The sequence below is a fragment of the Xiphophorus maculatus genome, chromosome 13, assembly GCF_002775205.1.
Source record: "Xiphophorus maculatus strain JP 163 A chromosome 13, X_maculatus-5.0-male, whole genome shotgun sequence".
Classification (NCBI taxonomy): domain Eukaryota; kingdom Metazoa; phylum Chordata; class Actinopteri; order Cyprinodontiformes; family Poeciliidae; genus Xiphophorus; species Xiphophorus maculatus.
The window spans coordinates 473,449-496,620 of NC_036455.1; the positions used below are offsets into that span (position 1 = coordinate 473,449).

Genomic DNA, 23,172 nt, shown 5'->3' on the forward strand with positions numbered 1-23,172 from the left:
TGTTGTCTTTTTTTTTCTTTTTTTAAGTATATTCAGTAGTTTTTGTTTCCTGCTAAATCTTGGTGTGCGGTCTGTTTGGCACAATATCACAGCCCTTTTTTTTTTTTTCTTTCTTTAAATTAATCATAAATATGGCTGTGATACATTAGAGTCACAAAACAGATTTTTTGGTTCCAAGATTTTAGCAGGGAAAGAAAATAGGAAAGACAAAAACAAAACAGAAACGAATACAATATTTAGCGCGTCTAAACCAGCTCTACAGAGCAAATATCACTCTTCCTGTGGACAGTAATGCTCTTCGTCTGTGTGCCTCAAGCAACACACGTTCAGATTGCTCGCGCACACAGAAAAAAAAAAACAAAAAAAAAACAGAAACAAAATAGCATTTAATAAGACCATAATAAGCTCTTTTCATAAATTAAATAATTAACATTTCTTTGTTTAGATGATTGGCCTACCTCAACTCAAAAAATAAAAAGAAAATTACAACACCCCACCCAACTTGCACCCCGAAAAACAAACAGGAAATAAAAAATACATCACCAAAAACCTGATTCATCATATAATTCATCATTAGAATCATTCTCTTATAGGCGCTGGGCCCAGAGTTGGACACATTATAATAATAATAAAATCTGTACATATTGGAGTTCCCATACTAACAAAACTTTAAAAAAAAAAAAAAAAAAACATCTCTTTGTTGTGTACTTGCACAATTAAGTAACCTCGAGGTTTGATAGCACTTTGGAGTTGATTGTTTACCAGCTAGGTTTTGTGTACATACATGTATATATATATATATATGTATATATATATATTAAACATCAACTTTTTTTTTTCAGATTTGTTTCTCAAGCTTGTTTATTTTTTTTAGTCCTCGTCTGGAGCGGCGGCGGTGTTGCCCTCGCCCCAGTTTGATTGGTCGTTGTCGGTGGGCTCCTCCCCCTCCACGTCCTCCACTTCCTCGCCGTCAAAGTCGTCATCGCGAGGAAACTCCATGCCCTCCAGGCCCTCCTGAGTGGCTTGGTGTGAGTCGGCGCAGTCGGCGCACACACCGTAGCGCCGCGAACCGTGACGGATGCCGACGCTGGCTGCAAGCATGAAGATCTTCTTGCAAACCATGCATTTGTATTTTTTGTCTTTCTTGTGCACCTGAGAATAAAAATTAAACGGGGCAATTTAAAAAAAAAAAAGTAAAAAAAAGTTTATTGGAGTGAAGTTGAGATCTACTTTTTTCATTTTGTGACCATTTTTAAACGACATAATTATCGGTAAAGCAACATACTGCCCTACTATGAACTGTGTAGCTAGCTTTTATTCGCAGTAAAACAAATTAAAGGACAAAAGATTTGGATCTTTCCACAATTCATACTGCAGAGTAAAGTATCTACATAGAAATTTTCCATAAATGCAAGCAAAAAATTGGCAGTTGCACAAGGCCTTAGTTAAACAAATTGCCCAAAAAGTCTTTTGTTCTGCAAAATGTTAAGAGTGATTTTTTTTACCCTTGAAACCTAAAATAAGAAGACACACTGTTCACTGCAGATCTACGTTTAGTCTGGGATTGTAATCGTTTCTATAAATTTACCCTTCTAAGGAAAAGATAGATGCAAATTTTAGATTATTTTTAAGTAAAATGCAAAATTGCTCGTTCTTGTGATAGTTCTGGTTTAGTCTTTTACTTGTTTTGCATGTTTTAAAGTCAGTTATACACTCTGTGATAGGTTTGCTGATGATCACATGTGAAAATCAACACTTGGAAATTCTGTAAACTTTAAGTTGTAAAACAGAAAAAGTCGCTGTGCTGGTATACATAACATTTCAACTCCTCCAATAATAAAGGGCTCAATTGGTTTTGATTCGGCCAGCAACACAAGCTTTGCTGGTAATGGATTGGTCTAGAATAAATGGGATAAATGGGAAAGATTAATTATTTAGAGGGATGCATTAAAAAAATTCTCAAGCTGCTAGAAGCCAATTATGTCAACTGATTTCACAATAATACAATTAGAGTTACTTCCTGGTTTGGCTACTTTGTTGCAGTGTGACCAATAACTAAGCTCAAAGCATGCAGCCCCTTCCCATGGAAGAGCAGAACGCTGCAGTGATCCTAATTTTCCCAAACTACCCAAAGCCTTAAGCTTCAGTAAAAATGCAAAAGGACCACAGTTGAAAATTGTCATTGTCATCTCCACGGTCATAAAATGTTTGAAGTTGAAACAAAAAGAACACCGGCTTCACATCTTACCATTTTTACATACTTGGAGAATAAGTAAATGTAAAAGGCAACTCTTGGATTGTTTTAGTGATTTTTTTAAGAAATATGAGTTTTTATTCTGTTAGGAGGTGGAATATAAAAACTAAAGTATGGAGTTGGACATGTTTTCCACTTTCTTTATGTATACTTTCAAAAAAATAAGGCAAAATCCATACTGTTCAAGCCTGCATAGGAACACAATATGGACCAGTTGCTGGTATGACAAGTAGCTGAACACTGCCCCTCCCGTACCCATTGCTGGTCACTAGCGGTCAATATATTAAAACAAGGTTACAGCACTATTCTCTCGCTTGAAAGAAAAACAAATCTGGATGACTGTAAATATTTTGGGGGGAAAAAAACAAAACAAAAAAACATCCACACTACTGTGATTAGCACCCAAAAGCAAAATGTCATTATTACACTGCAGTAAAAGTGTTTAATAATCTGCTAAATAATTTTAAATAATTAAATATTTTTTTATATTTAAAAACATTGTTACTGTAATAATGTCATAATTCAGTAGCTGTATAAAAGGATCTTTGCAGGTTATGTCTTTTTTTTATATTATTGTGTGAATTCCTTTACACTACAACGCTGGTCCTTTTATTCAAAGATATATTTTGAAAATCTCATACCAGCCTATGCTTAGACAATAGTGTCTTTTCTTACTAAATTCTGTGGATTATCCAGATGAGGCTTTGTTGTTCGTTCAAGATTTAATACCTGGAAACGATAATCTTTGCCCTTTTCTCTTTGGCTTATGAGCACCGATCCGTTTTTGTACCACTTTGTGAGTGACCCTACCTTACTCCCTGTTTCAACGAAAACTGATAAAGAGTCTAAAAGACTCTGCTTGTGCACTCACTCCCTGTAGGAAAGCTGCCAGACCCAGAACACAAGGTGGTGTGGAATGAAGTGAGAGAGGCCAGAAATCTGTAGGGCTTGGCAGCGTTCGGGTGATGCGCACTGACCGGTGGTGAAGCGGAGGAGAAGGGGGGACGGAGTTTAGTGTGCGTGTGTTGGCTCACCAGGGAATGTCTCTTTACGTGCTCGCGGCGGGTGAACAGCTTGCCGCAGATGTCGCAGCTGAAGGAGCGCACACCTGAGTGGATGATCAGGTGCCTCTTGAGTGTGCGGCGGTGCTTGGCGATGTAGTTACAGTGGGGGCACTTGAGCTTATTGAGGGCTAGGTGTGAGGCCTCGCCTGAGGAGAGAGAAGCAAAGCAGCAGAGGACAATCAACCAGAGTCACCGTCTGTGAAACTTCAATTTGAGTTATCGAGAAGTTCCTTTAAACCAATAACGCCGAGAGGCAACAAGACTATTATCATAAAAGCTGCATTTCAATCCGAAGGCCTAATGAGAACAGGGGGTGTGTCAGGAACCAATATCCTGTTTATCAAATCAGTTGAGAGTAGAGATGCGGTGACCATTACTGCAAAAAACAAACCACAAACTGAAAAGATGCATTAAACATCATTTGCTCCAAGCTATGGAAGTCTGATAAACTGCAAAGGCACAAATGAAATCATTAAATGCGTCTGTGATGCTGTTGCTACGTAACCGGTGTGCTACACGGAAAGAGGAAGAGCAGCCTAGTGCTAATTATGAAGCTCGGTAATTGAACACAATAAAAGACACTGAATTATGCACAACCTAAAGTTACAATTTTTTATTTCTAAATAACACCAAGTTTCAATAGTTTATTATGTTATATTTATGTTTATCTAATAAAAATAATGTTCTAATTTTGCATGCTTTTTTTGCCGCTGGATTTGCAGAAAATGCTCCAGTGATAGTCTTCCTGTTAGGGGAGTGGGGCTAACGCGGCAGGGCCCTTTGTTTAGGCCAGAGAGAGCAAAACAGAGGCGTTGTTAAGGTAGCTTGCCAAGGGGCGAGGAGGGGGGATGGTTGATGAGAAGCAGGTCACCTGTGTATTCCCCTCGTGTGTGTGGCTGTGGGTTTTAAACAGCTGAAAAGAAGGTAGTGGATGTACTGCAGTCTGATCATTTAAGCTACATGGAAAGTTGCAACCTCTTCGCTATCTTGGCGCTAAGGAGTGGTCTTGAAAGGTCACATTAATGTTTCTTAAATTGTGTTCCTCTGGCTTGCCCTGACTGTACAGTCTGTTCCTCTTTTGTCTGTTTTTATCTTAGACTGAATCTGAACGCTTCGGCCTGACTGTCCCTTTTCTGGGAACCCCTACTAATGCGACATCCTGTCTTTCTGTATAAAAACTTGCAGCATGTTGGAGTTTTCAAGCATTTTATATTTGAACTCTGAAGTCCCAATTTCCAAATTGGTAGCTGGAAGAAACGCAAACTGGAATGAGAACTGAACAGAGTGAAATGAAATGTTTGAAGTTTTTCACTAAATGGAAGACTTAAAAATCAAAAATGGCAGAAGAGAGAGCTGAGTATAGCAACAAACTGTTAATTTGCACTTCTGGAAGTTTGTATCTTGATGAATACTGCATAAAACACCGAAAAATATCCTTTTGAACTGTTTTGTCAAGAAAAGATAACAAAAGATAAGTTCTGACTCGCAGCTGGAACACCGGTTAGTTCGGTGTGATGTCATGTCCGGATCCGGTTCTGGATTCCAATGTGAATGGAAAGCTGGATTAGCCGACAATGCTGGTGCTTTTATAGACCCATCACTTTTCAGAAGACATGCACTGCAACAACTTTTTTTTTTTTTTTTTTTTTGCTTCACCTGTGCATTGTATGATCATTTTAACACCGTTAGGGAGAAAGAAAAGGCTCACGCTTCACTGTTCCTGTTTGCTCTGCTGTAACAACCAACAATGCACTTGGGGACATGTTTCCCATGAGAAAACGCCTCATCATTAGTTGGAAAAAAATTCACTTCAGGTGAATCAACTACACTTATAAAGCCTGGTTTAAAGGATTTATGTTTAAAAGTGTGACTCAAACCTTTTTCAAAAGAAGCACATTAACAAAATCTTTCATTACCTACTAAATTAACTGGCGGTTTAAACTGTACTCTAGAGAGTGGCATCTTACCATTCTCCCAGGACTCCCCTTGCTGTAAGTCTTGCATGATGCTATACTGGATCTGATTGGCCAGCTCTGGGAAAAGGGAAGGAGGGGAAAAAGGGGGAGGAGAGAAAGAGAGAGGAGAGGAGGGTGAGAGCCTGTGGGGGATGCACACCTCACGATGTTCTGTGTACACAGCCAACCACCCCCACTCGACACAAAGGAGGCAAACAGACACTCATAGAAGCCTACTGTATGTAAAGCAGAGGTTCCCAAGATGGCAACAAGCTAAGTAGGTTTCCAGCATGGTGGGGGTTAATTAGAGAATGACAGAGTAGAGCCTTCACACCGGCTCGTCTTACACTCCGCTTTTGTAAGCACCTGTGGATGTGTGAGTATACCCTTCCTAAAGCATCAGTGCTTAGAGCCCATTAAAGACACACCCCTATGAGTGAGTGTGTGTGTGTGTGTGTGTTCATGCTCCCTGGGTCAATATTTGGAATAGTGAGGACAGCCCTGGTGCATTAGAGTGGATTAGGAAATGAAGGGACTGCCCCTGGCAGCTTTGCACCTCTCTGGGACCGGGGTGGAGGAGTAGGGGGGGTGAAGTGAGGGAGGTTATTCTGCATGGGTGTGTTCACTTTAGAGGTTGGTGTTCATGCAAATGTCCACCTGCTCTATGTGCCTGTGCAGATACAATCATTTAAAACAATCCAACAGTTCTGCTTGGAGCAGACAGAAGAACCTGCTGGCTGTATGTGTTGTAGGAGAGTTCAGCGAGAGCAGCAGCCAGTGACAGTAAAGTACTTTAAACCTGTAAACCACTTGTAGCTGTGCTTGTTTTTAAACACTACAATGTGACTCTAAACTCACTGCTGTGTGTCATTTTGGGGGTAAAGTTTCAAAGACGCAGAAGCTAGTTAAAAACACATATGAGAATATCATCTAGATATGCCTCTATGAAGATATAGCGTAATCATTATAGCCAGACTTATATTTTCTAGCGCTGTCGTATGTTAATGCATGTGATTAATCCAAAAAGTTTAAGCAATTTTGACCTAAAAGCCTCTTTGCAGCAGACGGTTACCTAGTTCAAAGCGGCATGTTGCACGGTTTTGTACTGCGCTTACAAATGTGAGTAAAAATATGAGCAAGAAGAGGCAGGCTGGTGCGTTTAGCGGCAAAATTTGCCACTGAACACACCAGCCTGACTCGCACCAGAGTTCAAATCCTGTCCTCTGTTCCCTTGCTGTGTGTTTTTCGTCCCTATCTTTCAGATTACTGTCAAAATGAAAGCCACTAGAGCACAAAATAATTCTTAAAAACAAAAAAAAAAACTCACCATGATGGACGTTTGGTTAAAACCAATGTAGTATGTAGCTTACTTATTGGAACAGTAAAGTATCCTTCCACCAAAAAACAACCAGTTGATAGATAACCTTTCTAGATTATGTTTCAAACAAAATGATTTCTTGAGATACCTGAAAACTGAGATGTTTAGTTTGAAGCAATAAAACATTCAGCAGCTTTTGAAAATTTTTATGTTTCTCAATGATTAATCACAGCATTAGAGTGATTAATTTGCTTAAATGTTTTTTTAAATCAATTGACAGGACTGGTATTTTTCCCCATTCTTAAAACGTGAAAGAAACAAACAAAGAAGTGTGGAGAATGCCCTTAGGCGCTGCTGGTGTTCTGTCTGATGTAACAGGGTTGGTGTTATAACTATAAAAATAGTATTTAAAGCTGCAGAAAGAATGCCATCATTCAGGCCACTATGTTTCCATCCTAAGGGCCTGGCAGTGCAGAACAAACTGAAGCTAAATGAAAGCCAAAAGCGTGACATCACTGTGGGAAACTGGGACGCCTAATATTGCTGCACAAATATTCACAGGTTCGGATGGAAGCACGCATCCGGGCTATGTAGCTTTAGCAATCAGATTCAGTCAACAGTTTTCACCGTCAACAGAAGGGGCAACACATTCAAACAACTTTATGTATTCTCGGTCATTTAAGACAACATGAGACTTTTCTACAGTGGGAATAAATACATGGGCTCTGTTTGCAATAAAAATCTAGAGAGAGAGAAAGAGAAGGAGAGGGGAAAATGCTGTCACAAACAAGTAACGTAATCTCTATAAATGGGACAGGACAACTGGGTTGAAAAATAGCATTAAGTGGGTTACAAATACTCCACATGCATGTTGAGTACTACTGAGCCTTCAAGTCTTTTTATCACCAATGTATGGGTCTAGACAGAAGGTTACTTACCCTTTGCATGATGGGAAAGTGAGAAAAACAAATATTACCACACGCTACATTGCTGTGAGCTAACCGTCACAGCAAATATACTATACGCTTCAATGCCTTTGATCGAGCTCAACAAAATGTGTGGGTGTTTTTACACGCCGAGTAGGGTCACACTGATCTTGTTTAAAGAAACATGACAGTGTGGCTGCCAAAAAGACCCCTGGGACCACTTATAGATAAATGTAAATGAATAGTTCAGTACAACAGGGAAATAAGAGTCTTTAACGTTCTGGGAGGGTGAACTCTAACTGGTCAAAAAAAATATAACCTCTCAAGAAGATTGCTCTGGTTTCGTATTTAATACAAACATCAGTAGATACAATTGCAATATTGCCAAACGCGTTATTTTATTAATTATATCATCACTGCATTCTTTTATGCACTGTGTGTAGGCTGCAAAGAGTTTTGACTGCCAGAAACTGTCCTCCACTGCGGTAAAGTGTTTTATTATATAATGGAAGACAGTTCATCGTGACATGAAATGTTTCACTACTGGATAATAACACCACCTAATACAGGGAGAAAGGCACAAAAATGGTTCTTAGAAAGAACTCAAGTCATGACTGAAAAATGTTATATACAGTACAAAGCTGGCAAAAATCTAACCACAGAAAAATACATTCATTTTTATTGTTTACAGCTTAATATTTCTCTGCAGATCTTGGTCAATTTGCCCCTTTGCCAAATCATTTCCCCTTTTTGTTGCCATCTGTTGCAATTTGTCCAATAAAACCATTTATGTAATGGATTTCAAGCACTGAGTAGTAATTTATTTATCAAGGAAGTTACATATGCTGATAAATTATGCAGCATAATAATCATAACAAAAGCTAAATCTCTCAAACCTGGACTGAATTATTCTACACCAATTAAAGAGAAGTAGTAGTTCTTTACACAGTTGAGCCCAATAAGTAAAATCAATAAATAAAATTTTAAAAAACAGCTAATTATACTGATCTCTTAGGAATTTTACATCAAATTCTGTTTCCGCTGACTGAACTTATTATATTTGAGAGATCATGACCTTTGATTAAATTCAAACAACTTACCAACAACCCCCTGTAGTTAGAAATTATTTATCAGCATAAAAGACGCTGGACGATTACAAATGATTGGTTCTCTTTGGGTATGAAACAATAACCAGTGTCAGAATAAAAAGCATAGTCCAAACCATGATCAAAAGTGCTTGTATTTTCAAAATGGGGATGGAAATGCCCAGGGGTCTCACTTATAAACATAGCATGCGCTCAAAATGACGACTGAAACTGGAATGTCACTTTTTTGATCTACAAAAAATCCCTCGCACAAACTCTGACCCACACTTATTACTTACGCTTGTTTTCTAGACTGGAAACTATCATAAGAATTCTAAACAGCAAAAATAGTTAAAGTTATAGTTATAGTTAAAGAGTGTCAATATCAACACATCATAAATACAAATCCTTCTACTCCTCATAAAGGAATTACTCCTGAAAACAACTCCAGAGGACTTGCTTCAAAAAATCTGAATTATCTCTTTAAAGGAGGAGAACAGACACTCCTCTGATCCTAAAAATAAAACCACTCCAGTAAAGTTTTCTAAAATTACCTCTTGGTTCTAACACTAATTGTTTTACAACCCTGCTTTCATATGTTCAAGACTGTGGCAAATAAGTTCTGCAACTTTAAAAACAAAACCACCTTTTGAAAAAGAAAACGTCTACATCTATAGTTAAGTGTCTTACAGAGTTTAACCTTCCCAGCATGAGGCTATATTTAAACTGAACAAGATCTGAGAAAATTAGCTAAATGTAAGAGACGTGTTTTTCTTTGATAACCAACCTGTAGCTTTCTTAGGTAAAATGAGCACAGGTGGGTAAATAAAGCGGAGCAACAAAGATGTGTAGAGAATAGAAAGCAAAGGAGTTGGCAAACTTTACTGGTTTTACTAGACTATTACAACACACTGGACTTCTTCATGCACACGCATAGGAGGAGCTGGAGGCACTAAGAGCATTCAAGTGCATTTAGGAAGGCCTGGGGGAGCAACAGTTTCCCCTGCTTCCTTCATTATCCTACATCAGGGAGGCCACACTGAAAGCAGTCCTCCATTTCTGCACAGCCTTTGTGACACACACACACACACACATCTCCTCCGCTTGTCTATACCACTTCACCTAATATATGATATCATTATGGGCTAAATGGGACCAGCAAAAGGAGGTAGTTTGAGCCAGGAGATTATCAAAAGCACAGCACTGGATATACATGCAGGGTACAATGGATAGAGCAATGTACAGATTAAGAGATTTAGGAGGGGAGAAGGAAAAGGTAAACTGACAAAACAATGGGAAAAGAACAATTTTATCATCCAAAAACACCTGAACTTGAAGACAGGGCAGCTGGAAGACTTGTGAAGATGAAAAAAAAAACCCAGTATTTTCAAGCAAACGTCTACAGACATACAGCGTCTTGCTCTGAAATTTTCCACATTTTGCAGTTTTAAAACACATTTCAGGATTCTGTCTTATGTGACAGACAAAGTAGTGTATATTTGTGAAGTGGAAAGTAAATGCATGGTTTTTAAATAAATTTTGGGAAAAGTGTGTCGTATTGAGCCCGCCAGATTTGCACATGTTTGGATGGAAGATTTTGCCAATTGTTTTATGAAACTTTCCCAAGCTCAGTAAAACTGGACATGTGCTGAAAGGACTATTCCACAGCATGATGCTGCTACTGCCACCCTTCACCATACTGAAACAAGTATTTCACCTGTAGACTGAAAAAGTTGAATTTCTCATCTAACCAGACTACCTTCCTTGAGGTTTGTTGTGCCTCCTCGTGTTTTTTGGAAAACTTTTTTCAACAGTGTCTTTCATGCAGACCAACTTATAGAGGTCCTGTCAGCAGATTCTCAGACTTGCGGGGATAATTTCTGCTCCCTCTGCCCAGCCTGCTTGTTTACACGGAATGTCATGTCCTGGTAGGTCTCCAGTGGTGCCTTACTTTTATTTTCTGATGATCGACTAATAGACGTTCAAAGCTTGGGACACTGATAAATTAAATGCAGGCCACACTTTTCAGATTATCACCAAGAGTTTATATTAAAAAAAGTTCAAAACCTTGTAAGATATTTCTACCATTACAGAAATATGCACTACTTTGTGTTGGTTTATCGCAAAAAGTCCCAGCAAAACAACATGTCCAAATGAACAAATTAGGGGTGGGAATACTTTTGCAAGACACTGCAGTTCTTTCAGGGTGAATACAAGTACTGATTAGCTATGTTTGAGTCAAACTTTTAAAATTATTCTGCAATGAACGACAATTTATAAGAGAAAAAAAGTTGATATCACATGTTATAAGTTACTTTGAGAGTAGTTTTATATTTCAAATAACTCCAGTCAGAATAACTTCCATAAGAAAAGTCCTGATATACAATAATGTCCATGAGTAAATATGAGTAAATATAAGTATTTTTTAACAAAAAAGGTAAATGGAAAGTAGAAACAGTAGATGAGCGAGGAGAGTTAGTGAAGCATATGGCAGATAAACAACTAGCTAATTTGGTAACGTCACTGCTGGACACAGGAACTTGCTTTCTTACAAGCCCCTGACCATGTTTGCAGAATCAATCTCAACACATCATTCAAGTAAATAGGAAGCACTCTGTTACGGAGTAGGAGTAGAAATTCCTAACATGAACTTTTATGGCTAAACTCCAGCCACTCTAGCTAGAAAACCCCCAAATGCATCAACTGATTATTTATATCTCTACATTCCTGAAACATCTCTGAAATTCTTGCATCATCTGCAGGCCCAAAAAAAAGATCCACAAAACAATTCAGTTTGAAAAGTTATTACAATTGGTCTCTGTATAAAGTTCTTCTCTGACCTTTCTGTGACCCTGTCCATTGTTAATCTTTAGGTACTAGAAGCTTATGTACTAGAGGCTACTTAAACATGCAAAGCACGTTAAACTGAATGCCCTCCCTTCCCTGCTGTCTCTATCCAGAGCTTCCCATTCACAGATCAACCATAACATTATGACAACAAACAAACTTGTGAAAAACAAACTGTTGTCATCATAGTGGCAGTAGGTTTGATGTATTAAACAACAAGTGAGCAACCTGCTGTTGAGGTTCGTGTGTTGAAAGCAGTAAAAAAAAAAAAAAAAAGACTAATTTACGTAAAAATATTAAGCTACTGCGATCCCAAGGTAAGAAAACTGGTGAACCAATAACACGGGGAAGAAAGTCAAGGCCCACTGATATGCAATCGGAGCAGTTCCACTTGTTGATAAGATTTGTGCCATTTATTGATATGACAAAGAGCAAAACATTTCTAATTTTCAGACTCTTAATCCAACAAGTACAATAACTAAAGTTGTTAAATGGAAAATCAAGGATGAAGGATGTAATTGAAATATTATTTCAGAAATTTAAGTTTTATGCAATGAACAAAAACTCAAATATTTTGGATTCCCCCCCCCCCCAGATTTAGGCTTGTAAAATTCTAAAGTATCTGAAAATGGATACAAGATCAACAAAAGAAACTGAAATGATTAATCTAATGTTCTTATTCAAATTGATAAGAGAGTCTGTTTGGGTTTTTTGGTTTTAGGATAAACAATGTTTAATCCAACAAATCATTAATTAAACAAGTATAATTCATCAAACCCCCACTAAAGAGCTGAAAAAACTGATAACAACTTGGAGCCAGGTACCATCCAGAAGCCTGGTTGAGTCATACAGCTCGGTGCTACTTTGACCTATGTGTAATCATATAGTTATGGCTTAACAGTGTATAATCTTCACATTATAATCGCACTCAGGCTATATCTTAATCGGAGTTGTGAAATGACAATAGTAAACAGGAGAAAATGCTTTCTAGATCTCCAATGTGTGCCTTACCAGCATTTTCTGAGAGTGAGGAGAAGTCCTCTCTGGGGTAGGAGGCCGACGGTTGGATGAACATCCCTTCATCGAATCCTTCTTCAGGCTCTGGCTGGAAGTTGTAGACGAATCGCCTTGTGGTGGTCTGCTTTTTCCGCCGCCCACTTCCCGCAGCAGCGTCCGTCGCCTCTCGCTTTATTGCGGCAGGCGCTGCCGCGGTGCCCCCCGCGACCGGCTCGTTCCAGACGAAGACCTGCGTCTGGCTGCTTGCTGCTCGCATGTCATTGGTCTCTGCTGAGTCAGATGAGGTTTCATTGTGGTGGGTCCAGTTACCAGACGCCCCTGGGGTCACAAGGGCACAGCCCTCAACCCCGGCCCCCGTCACCTCTATATCACTGGTTTCCTCCTTTACCCTGCCATTAACATCGTCTTCTTCAATTGCATCCTTTCCTTGGTTGCCGCTTGCCTTGATTGACAGCTTGGACAGGATACTCGTGGCCCAAAAGTTGCTTGGTTTCCGATCCAGCCCTCTCTGTCCCTCCTTGGCCACAGTCTGCCTCTTGTTGTAGTCCACCACCACCGAATCAGGAGCCTCTTGTTTAATGCTGATATTCAGAGCGTCCTTTATGAAAGCCCTACACGACTGTACAACCTCCGTCATTTGGAGGTAACTCGCAACAGTCATCACCTCAATGGCATTTTGGCTTGTGAGCAGCAAATTTCCGGAGTAGAGAAAGTCGAGGATGACCGAGAAGCCCTGCACGGCAGCAACATCAAGGTGTGTGACAGTGGCTTGGTCCTGCGCCTCGCTCTTGGTCAGACAGTAGAGAGTTTTGAAGTAGCGGCTGCCCGCCACCAGGATGTTCTTGTGCGCGCGGAACACCTGGCCTGAGACAACTATGTTCACATCACAGAGGATGCCACTTTTGCGCTGTTTGTCCAACTCTTGTAGTAGCTGGTAACAGTAGGAGTTTTCATTGGGCTTGTTGCGGTAGTCGTCCTCTGAGCAGTTAGTGGAGGGGCTGGTGTTGTCCAATGGTCTCACAGTCTCCTTGTAGCAAAAAGGGAGAAGAAAACAAAAAATTAGTGGGGGAAAAAAACCAACATATGCAAAATCTCATGGTATTAAATAGAAATGTGTCTCCTCACATGTAGTCCATCCATGAAACTTGCATGTTTGCTACTAGCATGCAAGTTGGTCTCAAGAAATAAGTATTGTTATAATCCCCAGATAGGAAGGTGTGTCCTTTATATGTGACACCCTGAATCTATGTATGAGATGATATATAAAAAGGTTTCATAAAATCTCCAAATGGATTTTAAAGGAATCACTGTTCAGTGTCAAAATACCAGGTTTAGGTGTGTCCATTTTTAGATTTTTACATAAATATGCTCAATTTCTCCCCCCAAAATGCCCTTTAAAGAGCTTCTCCAAGTTCCAGAGAATTAAAATGCTATTATTGCAAGTTTTAAAAAATTAAAACTTGCAATAATGACAAAAGAATAACTTGATAACTTTATAACTTGTTTTTTTCTGCATTTACACCTTTGTTACTTTAAATCTTCACACAGAAAAAGAATTCAGTAAGCTTCACAACACTGACTTACAACTGGTTTGGGCCAACTGCTTCAAACCAAAATTTGTTACATTTACGTTCTCCTATGAGGAAGAAGCCGGTTGCAAAAAAAGTAACAAGAAAAAATTGAGCTGAACTACAACCATGGCTAAAACACAAAGAATAAAGTATATTTCTCAAAAACAAAATAGAAACAAAGACATTAATGGTAGAATCATAAATTTAAGACACAACAGAGTGAAATTATAGACCTAATATGGGAAATTCTAAAGTATTTAATACTTTTACGTCTAAAATTGAGATTATTAAATTTAAGAATTTGACTTAGCAACACTCAGTTCTGATATACAACCCTTTGTTTGTGGCAACAGTTTAAACTAGCGCAACACAATATATTAAATAGTAATCACTTATTGTAAAATCTCTATTTGTGGCGTGCCGTGGTGGCGTTGGGGATAGCGCGACCCATGTTTGGAGGCCTTGAGTCCTCGATGCGGCCGTCGCGGGTTCGATTCCCGGGCCAGACGATATTTGCCACATGTCTTCCCCCCTTTCCTGTCAGCCTACTTTCATATAAAGGACAGTAGAGCCCACAAAAAGACCCCCTGGAGGGGTAAAAAAAAAACTATTTGTTAGATTAAAAAAAGGGGGGGATTTTTTTATTTTCTAAAAAAAAATTTTTTTAAATTATATTGCTCTAGTGAGCTTAATATTGTGCATTTCCTTCTGACACTTTGTACGTGAATTGCTACACCTGACTAAACTTTCGCACAAATATAGACACACAAACAGGTTTCTTCAGTCTGTTTATATACAGTGGAAACATGCACACACATCCCCTTGACTCTCTGTCTGACACCACTGCACCTGCCTCAAAGAGGTGAAACAGGTTCAACAAGCTACTGTTAAGAGGGGGGCAGGTAAGAATGAGGCAGCGAAAGACATTACTTTAAGGCTTGCTCGTAAACAGCCATATAATCAAATCGTTTCCTCAAACAAACTTTAACCTCACAACGACAGATAAAAAACATGCAATGAAAGACTTTATTAAGCAGTTATCTAACAGTCAACCTGCCGTTTGCTCTTACGTCAGGTCTTTCAGGTACGTACGCGTCAATAAATATTTTAATAAGTTTCCCAAAATACCAGGGAACATGTACAGACTCGCTGAATTTAGCGAAGCAAATGTGAGAACAGTGTTAAGGTGGTAACAAGGATCAGTCTCTTCTGAAAGATCAGCCTGAGTTCAATAAATATTTGAGCTTATTCTTCTTCAGCTCCGAAAATGCTTTTTTTTTTTTGTCGTTTGCATATATAATTCAGTTAATATACTGTATATGCATGAGATACAAGAACACAACCTGCCTGTTGAATGGGAGGAGAACTGGCAAAGCATAGACCTACCCTGCAACATCCCACTCACCCGGGTATTCATACACCAGGGAGGGGGAGGGCAAAGAGCCAGCATGACAGGGAGCAGAAGACAGTGTACACATACATGCATACGCTCAGTAAATACACGGCATCATTATAACCCGCAAAAGGCTGGGCTGAGGTGAGCCCTTAAGCGTCCTGATATAACAATAGAAAAAACATTTTTAAAAGCTGGAGAGCATAAAGGTGCTTTTTGTTTTGTTTCGTGCTTTTTCCCCAACATAATACACACAACCAGAGCGTAGATCTCTGGCTCATTTTCGAATTGCACAGCAGATGTCCTAATCCAGAATAATTCACATTGCTCTGGCCCTGCATTTTTGCCCCCACCCACCCCCATCTCTGCCTCGCACGCTTGCGTGTGCGCGCACGGGTTGAAGCCAGGCTGCCCACACGTACACACAGCTGGGGCTTCGGACCGGGTAATTCAGATTAAATCCATTTCTCAAAGGTCCCCACCCAGCCCCCACCTACCCTCCACCCCCCACTCCCTCCACACTGCAGCTCTTGTCCAGGGCAGCCTGGGCACAGAGGGCTGTATGGGTGGGGTGGGGGGGGCTTATCGTCCTCTGCCACAGCTGGAAGGGGGGAGAGATGGAGCGAGATGGGATAGAATAAAATGAGAGGCAGAATGAGGGAGAGATGGAGTGTGGGGAGGTTGGGTGGTAGATATAAAAAAATGAATAAAGCAAAACAAAAGAGAATGCAAATACAAACTATTAGGAGACAATGATTGCAAGGGTTTGTGGGAGAAAAATATACATGTCGCACACACATGACAAAATAAGGTAAAGGCAGAGCGATGAGAATTATTGGTGCGCAGATTAACGACATGAACTAAAGGACGGGAATTGAGAGCAAAAACCTGAGCTCTATGAAAAAAAACAGGCTGAGGAGACGATGTGGACCAAAGGGGGACAGAAAGCCAGCGCGATAGAGAAGGAGTTGTCGGGTCACCCCATTTTAGCATTCACAATAGCCTGTGCTCTCCCCGAGGCTGATTGTCCACTCACTGTGGGCCTTTGTAAAAAGGCTTGGCACTCCACTCTCTTATTACACAGCAGCTCCCACTGACAAATGCAGAAAAGAGCCGTGGTGCATGTGGGCGAGTCTAAGAGGTTGAGCAGAGAGGATGAGAAATTAGTCCATGACGTACACATCAAAGCCTCTGGAGGGGTACATCCACCCTGCTGAGTACTAAGGTTGAATATATTTGTGTGGTAAAGTGAAGGTCCACAGAGATCAGCTGGTAAACACAAGTGGGCAATTTTATAGCTTGCCTGGCCAGTCAGGAACTCAAAATCTGATTTTTATCTGATTAGTAAATGCACCGTATGAAAAGACTAAGACTACAGGTATTGATAACGCTCTTCCATGGGGAAGTTGTTACTGTGGGAAGAAGAAAGTTAGCCATTTTCAGTATCAGTGTGTTTTTTAAAAATGAATTTAATGGTATCTGAGATGCAACAAGTGGAGGCCTGGTGGTCATTTCTTTTACTTTTAGAGCAAAACTATTTTTGTGGGATTGTGACTACATGGAAAGATTCGTAGTTCACTCTTATCACATACCACAAAGGTTTGTGAAAATATGTCCAAAATGACCATCCTCATATATAATGAATTTAGAAATGTTAGCAGATGTTTGAAAACCTCAGAGTAGAGATAAGTGGGTGTCAGCCTTCTTCAGCGAAGGAGTTAATTATCGTGTAGTGCAAATAATGTAAGAAGAAATACTGCTAAAATCCATTATTATCACTAATATAAGATGCTACAAGTATGAAGCATGTAAAAACAAAGTACTATTATTATGTTCATGTAAAATCATATTTTTCCTAAAACAATGTGTTGCTTCTGCTCCAAATCAAAATAATTATTGGCTACTCACAGCAAATGCATATTTAACTATCCAATTTTAGTTCCAAACGAGAAAATATAATCTGCTAAAAACTCATTCTGGCAGGCCAAACGTTTACAAAAGCAAGAGTTCAGAAATTTGTCACGAATAAAGCAAGAAGAGCCATGCAGGCTTTTGAGTTAAATTGTACTTGTTAGAGGTTACCATTTTGACTTCTCTTGATTTGACAAGCTTTTAACCATTTATATAGCAACAGGAAAATATAACCTAAAGATGGGAGATCTTTTTGCAGGTCTCTGCACCTTCAACTTTTAAATTCCCACAGATTTTCTATGTTTGAACGTTAATAGTCCAACTATCCGGGTGCTGGATAGGTTGTTTCATCCTGGCCTCATCAGCGACAGCATCCCTTCTCCAGATGTGCCACGTATGAGCTGAGAGCTTAGAGAGACCAGTAGACCAATCCTGTGCAGCAGATGCTGGAGGCAAAACCTAACTAAGCCAAGAAAGAATTGAGAGACAATATCAACCTCTGCCAAGTCCTTATTCGTTCCAGAGATTGCAAAAGGTGAACCAAGAGGAGATGGGCAAGATGAGTCCTTTGATGTAGGTCAAAAAGAAAAGTTTGAAAAGCCAAACGTATGCTGCCAGTCCAGTGATTTATAGGTGCATTAAATGAATCAAGATGGCTTTAAAGTCAAGCTTAGCAATGTAGTGTATCAGCACTCAAAAAATGCACTACCACAAACCCAAACAATCCACAAAGTCCCAAGGCCAGCAAATGCATGAAAAAACTTTTAGACACACCATGAACAAAATCATGTGATGCAACTCCTGTCTTCATGCAACATAAAGACCCACTGGAACCACTTTTGTTTACCTTTAATGCACATGTTATCCTCCATTTCCACACCCGTACCCCACCCACCCAGCATCTATCCTGTCCCATGACCAGTCCAGCCCAGAGGCCATCTCCAGCGTTCTTTGCCTAATTCTGCTGGTCCTCCGCTACGTCTGGCCCCTCCTCCTCGCCCGGCCCGTCTGTCTGTCCCTTAGATGCTAGAACAATATCGCAGTGTGCATTTGGCCCAAGGTGTGGGAGGGCTGCTCTGAGTGTCTCCCTGCGTACCAACAATGCTAAACAGCTATGGTGGGGGTGCCACAAGAAAGGGGGTTTTTAGCAAGAAGAATTCTCCCTCTGGCTTCACCCCACCCATTCCCCCTGACCTGTGGCCCCCAATAAACATCCCATCTATCTGCTAGGCTCCACCGGGTGTGTCTCCTTCCCCATTTGGGGAGACACTGCAATTATGAATAAGTGTTTGTCATAACCAAATTTAGGGAGGGGGGGTGAAAATTACTTAACAGTTCTGAAGATATCTGAATTTCCTGTCTGAGAATTAACTGTGATGATCTCATCTCACACTAAGATCAAGAAAAAGATAGGCATCGGTTAAGCTGTGACAAAGATTCCAACGTAGCAAAGTTTATTAATTGTGTGCTTAGTGGCAACAAAAAGAAAAGCATGACAGTGACACAAAAGGGAAAAACAGAGAATGAATGGAGAGAACAGTTGTATAGGACTGGAACAAGTTTCATGTGACAATTCAATGCATCTTTGTTTCATATGGTAGAAATGGAAACACAGTCATAGTTTGGCTTAAAGAGTTTAAATAGAAGGCAATAACACATAGGTCTGTGGGCAGTGGGCACTGACAAAGAATTGACACATACTTGATTACTCTTCTGAGGAAAACTGAGGCAACAGTAACTCATGGCATCATGCATATAACAAAATGAGAAAAATGTTGCCTGTTCAACATTTAAGATTGAAATATTTGATGTCAGACACCCAAGGTCAACTTTTATACTGCCGTAACTTCTCACCAGAGAGAAGTAGCAAAGGAAGCATAAGACAACACGGAGAGAATTAAGAACAACAGCCCCCTTTTTTCTGAGGATACCCACATTTATTACAGCTGCCCGGGTGTACCGAGGCTAATTGAGTTAACTTTAACAAATGCAGCAGAGGAATGACTAACATCAGGAATGAGTGTAGAGAACAAGAAGTCGTCTCATAACGTCTTTAATGTGCTGCTTCACAATGCTTTACAACTTCTATTATCATATTCAAGAAGCACTCCTATGAAAGCTCTGAACTGAAGAACACAAATCAGAAATAAATAACTGTACAGCTAATTAAGCTGTACATACAAACTAAACACAGAAACAGGACTTTGTAGCTCAAATAGTCTCCTTAGTGGTGTCTGGGGTCCTTGTTGCTAGGGAAAAACCACACCAAGCCCCTAATCCACTCCTACTGCTCTCCTTACCAATTAGAGATGTGTACAAGTTAGTGGATGACTTTAAGTAATTCTGATTAGCAACTGCGTGTACAAAGGAAGGGAACTAAATGTAGTAGTGAAATCCTCTCTGCTCACAAATTAGAGTCAAATAGGACCCTGTTCTTAATTCTCCTGACAGCTCAGGCCATTGTCAGTACATGAGGCGGTACACGACCATGATTAAGGAACAGAAAATGTGGGCACTAATCGGTGAATCAATGTTTCAAACAGAGCAGTTTGTATATACCGACATCACAAAAAATCTGCTGTAGTTGTGCTGAACCTGCTCTAATAAAATTAAGAAAACCAATAAAAAGACCTAATGCACATCAGCAACTAAATACTTATACTATTAAAGAGTCTTGACTTTCTTTAACAACATTCAGCATGATGATACTGACAACACACGGCTACCTCCCTCAACCTTACGGTGAGTAATTTTTATAGCCCAATATTAAAAAGAAGTCATTGCAAAGTCAGTTAGTAGATGGTTATAATAATAATGATAATAAACCAGGATGGCAACCTCCATATTAGCATTTTGTGAGAGAGTTGTTTATGTTTATTGTTGTCCATTTTTACCTGCACATAAGACTTTTAAGATTTTTGTTTCTGAATCCACTTGCAGTATATTGCGAGGAAGTGTGGTTATGTGTCTCCATTATGAGAATATGGATTCAACCAGGTATGGAGTCAACATTTTTCAAATAAAAACAAATGAATCAAGGTTTTATATGACCTTCTAGCAATATTTATGATTATGTCAATTCATTCAGAACAAAACTTGCAAGTGCAAAGCTATAATGCTGGTTATGAAGTTAGGGTACCAATGGCAAAAACGCAAACTGAGCCAGAGTCTTTCACATTTTGCATACCCAATAATATTTTGACTACCATAGTCGCACCATAAATTCACATCTCCTACATTAATTGTTTCAAAGAAAACAAACTGGTAATGTCCTTGGAAGCTTGATCAATGCATCTCTAATGATTTCCCTAAACAGTAGGCAAAAAGTCCAGTTGTATAGATATAAGATGATTCAGGTGATGCTGTGCTACTTGATTACTAACATCTATTTCACTGATTCCCCCCTGTTGTAAGGTCGCCTGTGGGCAAAGCAAGCTGTCAGGCTCCAGCCAGCATGATTTACTCCCCTCCTCTTGTTCAGCCTTGCAAGTGACACCATCTATGGATTTTGGGGGGTCATTCTCGCACAATGCCTCTAATTTAGCTCCCTGAAGGGAGGAGTAGGAAGAGGTTGGTGGAGGAAGAAATGCGCCAAAGGTCACCCGTGACTGCAAGGCAGTGGAGTTAGCATGAGAGGCGGGGGGGCGGGGGGGAGGGTTGGGTAAGGGGTGCGGTTCCCCAAAGGCTGTCAGGGTCGAGCCCTTGCCATTGTTTGACCTCTAGGCAAGCTAGCAATCAACACAACAGCCAATACAATAGTACTAAATTCTATATGACACAATTACTGCCTTACATTTGTGAATCAAAGTGCTGCTTTAACGATGCATTCTGAGACTCAACCTCTTGGTGTAGCAGGTGTCAAACAGGAGCAGGTGCAATTACTCTGATATCTGAAGGGACAGTTCATTTTAAACCTTGAAATGTTTTCTTAAAACCATCTATAAGTGGCTCACTGTTATAAGTGACCTCACCACCCTTAATGACCATATACCTTTAGCTTGACAGCAACGCCTTAAGCGGCTAGAAAGCTATGCTAGCTGTTAGCTAAAGCTAGAAGGCTGGAGCTAACTAATTAGCCAGGGGGAGGGATTGGGAAGCTTAGGTAAAAGCCAATTTTCGCCTTAGCTTTATATTTTAAGTTCTTCGACGTAAAAAAGCAACGATAAAAGAAGTAACGAATTGATAGTTTGACAGTTGTCTGACTGGTATTTCATGTTACGTAGGTAAACGGAAGCGGAGCCAGCTAACGTTACCTGTTTGGTGGGGTCATTTCTACCGTGCTCGGAAGACAGGTGATGTCTCAGCAGCAAGGCCCGCTTGTAGTTACGGCTCCCTTTGACGAGCTCGTCGCTGTTTTTAGTGGCAATGTTGTGGCACCAAGAACAAGACATGAGTCCCGTCTCTTGGCAGAATTTGAGCCATGGGAATTCTTGCAGCCACGCAGCGTGGAATCGTGAGTGTTTCTGAAGCAGGGTCTGCGGTCTCATCTCTACCCCAGATTTCCTGGAACCAGTTTCGCCTCCCCTCACAACGCCCCGACACTCTTGTCCTTCTTCAGTGTTGTTGGTGGGACCGTTCCCCGCTGTCCAGCTATTTCCCTCCCTACACCCGTCGTCTCCTTCAACCGAGCCCGCACGATCGTCCCCGTCCCCGGCTGCACAGCTGCCCCCTTCCGGGTCCTCTTCCTCCTCCGCCTCGGGCTCCGTGCTGTCGCTGACAGACCCAGCGCCCTCCACTCTCTTCTGCGACGGTCCCTTCGCCCCCAGATCCCTGTCCTCCTCTTGATCCGGCCTATTCCCGTTAAAATGTCGGTCTTGACAGGCCGGGGCCTCCCAGCTGTTACAGTTGCCCCCGCCGATGCCGCTGGAGCCCGTTAACCCAGCTGATCCACCTCCTCGGAAAGCCAGAGACCTGCGATTTCTCTCACCGGACATTTTTTCTTTATAAATATTACTATCTTCACTTTCCCAACAGTGTCTACCCTCCAGCGAATAAACAGTGAATTTAAAAGCGATGTCTTTCCCCGAAAGAGATGGCCCGCCGTCGTTTCTTTCCCCTGCCTGGCCCTCCCGGTGAGAGTATGTAGGTTATGCGGAAATAAATAAAGGTTTTAAACGCATAATGAATTTCAGGGTTCTCGCTGCGTCCGCGCAGGCCCCGCAGAGGTCGAATGGCAACGACTTTCCTCCCCACAATGCACCTCGACCAGAGCGAGGGGGGGGGGGGGAGACTGGAGAGACAGAGAAGGAAGGGGGGAGAAAGGGGGACGGCTTTAAAGGGAGATGGGGGTGCTGTTGATCTGCAAGAGGTCCTTTGTATTTTAAGGCTGCACCCATTTTCCGCGTGCTTTTCATCTTTTGACTTTGCTTTTTATTCGGTCTATAAATGCTGACATGTGTTCCCCTCTTTAGCTCAAAGCATTGTGACCACAATGGTCATATGACTTCTACAGGAATACATTAACCGGGAGGTGTACATTTTATTATTATTATTATTATTATTATTATTAGTAGTAGTAGTAGTAATAATAATAATAATAATAATAATAATAATAATAATAATAATAATAATAATAATAATGCTATTAGAACAAATTTATTCTCCTCTGGTATTGCTGCATAAATATTAATTAAATATTAATATTCATTTGATATATCTACATGAGAGAAGCTTGGCAATTTTAATTCTAAATTGATCATATTTATTGATATTCTTTAACACTATTGATGACACTAATGACACCACACATGACCACGTTAGTCTTTATTTATTCCTGCTTCTGACCAATAAAATTATAGTGAGATTTATAAACAGCTATTTTCTAGTTAGCT

The 23,172-nt window shown here is 40.4% G+C and overlaps 1 protein-coding gene across 2 annotated transcripts; it reads right to left on the reverse strand.

Moving 5' to 3' along the window:
• Positions 1-7: 7 nt before the first annotated feature.
• zbtb10 (zinc finger and BTB domain containing 10) lies at positions 8-22,524 on the reverse strand. Of its 2 annotated transcripts, XM_014476104.2 has the most exons (5): positions 21,595-22,524; positions 12,461-13,493; positions 5,286-5,351; positions 3,289-3,464; positions 8-1,152 (listed from the first exon to the last, which is right to left on the reverse strand). In XM_014476104.2, exons 1-5 carry the CDS (start codon positions 22,273-22,275, stop codon positions 871-873), a joined length of 2,238 nt encoding a protein of 745 aa, XP_014331590.1. In that variant the 5' UTR covers positions 22,276-22,524; the 3' UTR covers positions 8-870. The 2 variants fall into 2 exon arrangements, with proteins under 2 accessions (XP_014331590.1, XP_023200664.1); XM_023344896.1 differs by lacking the exon at positions 5,286-5,351.
• Positions 22,525-23,172: the final 648 nt, after the last annotated feature.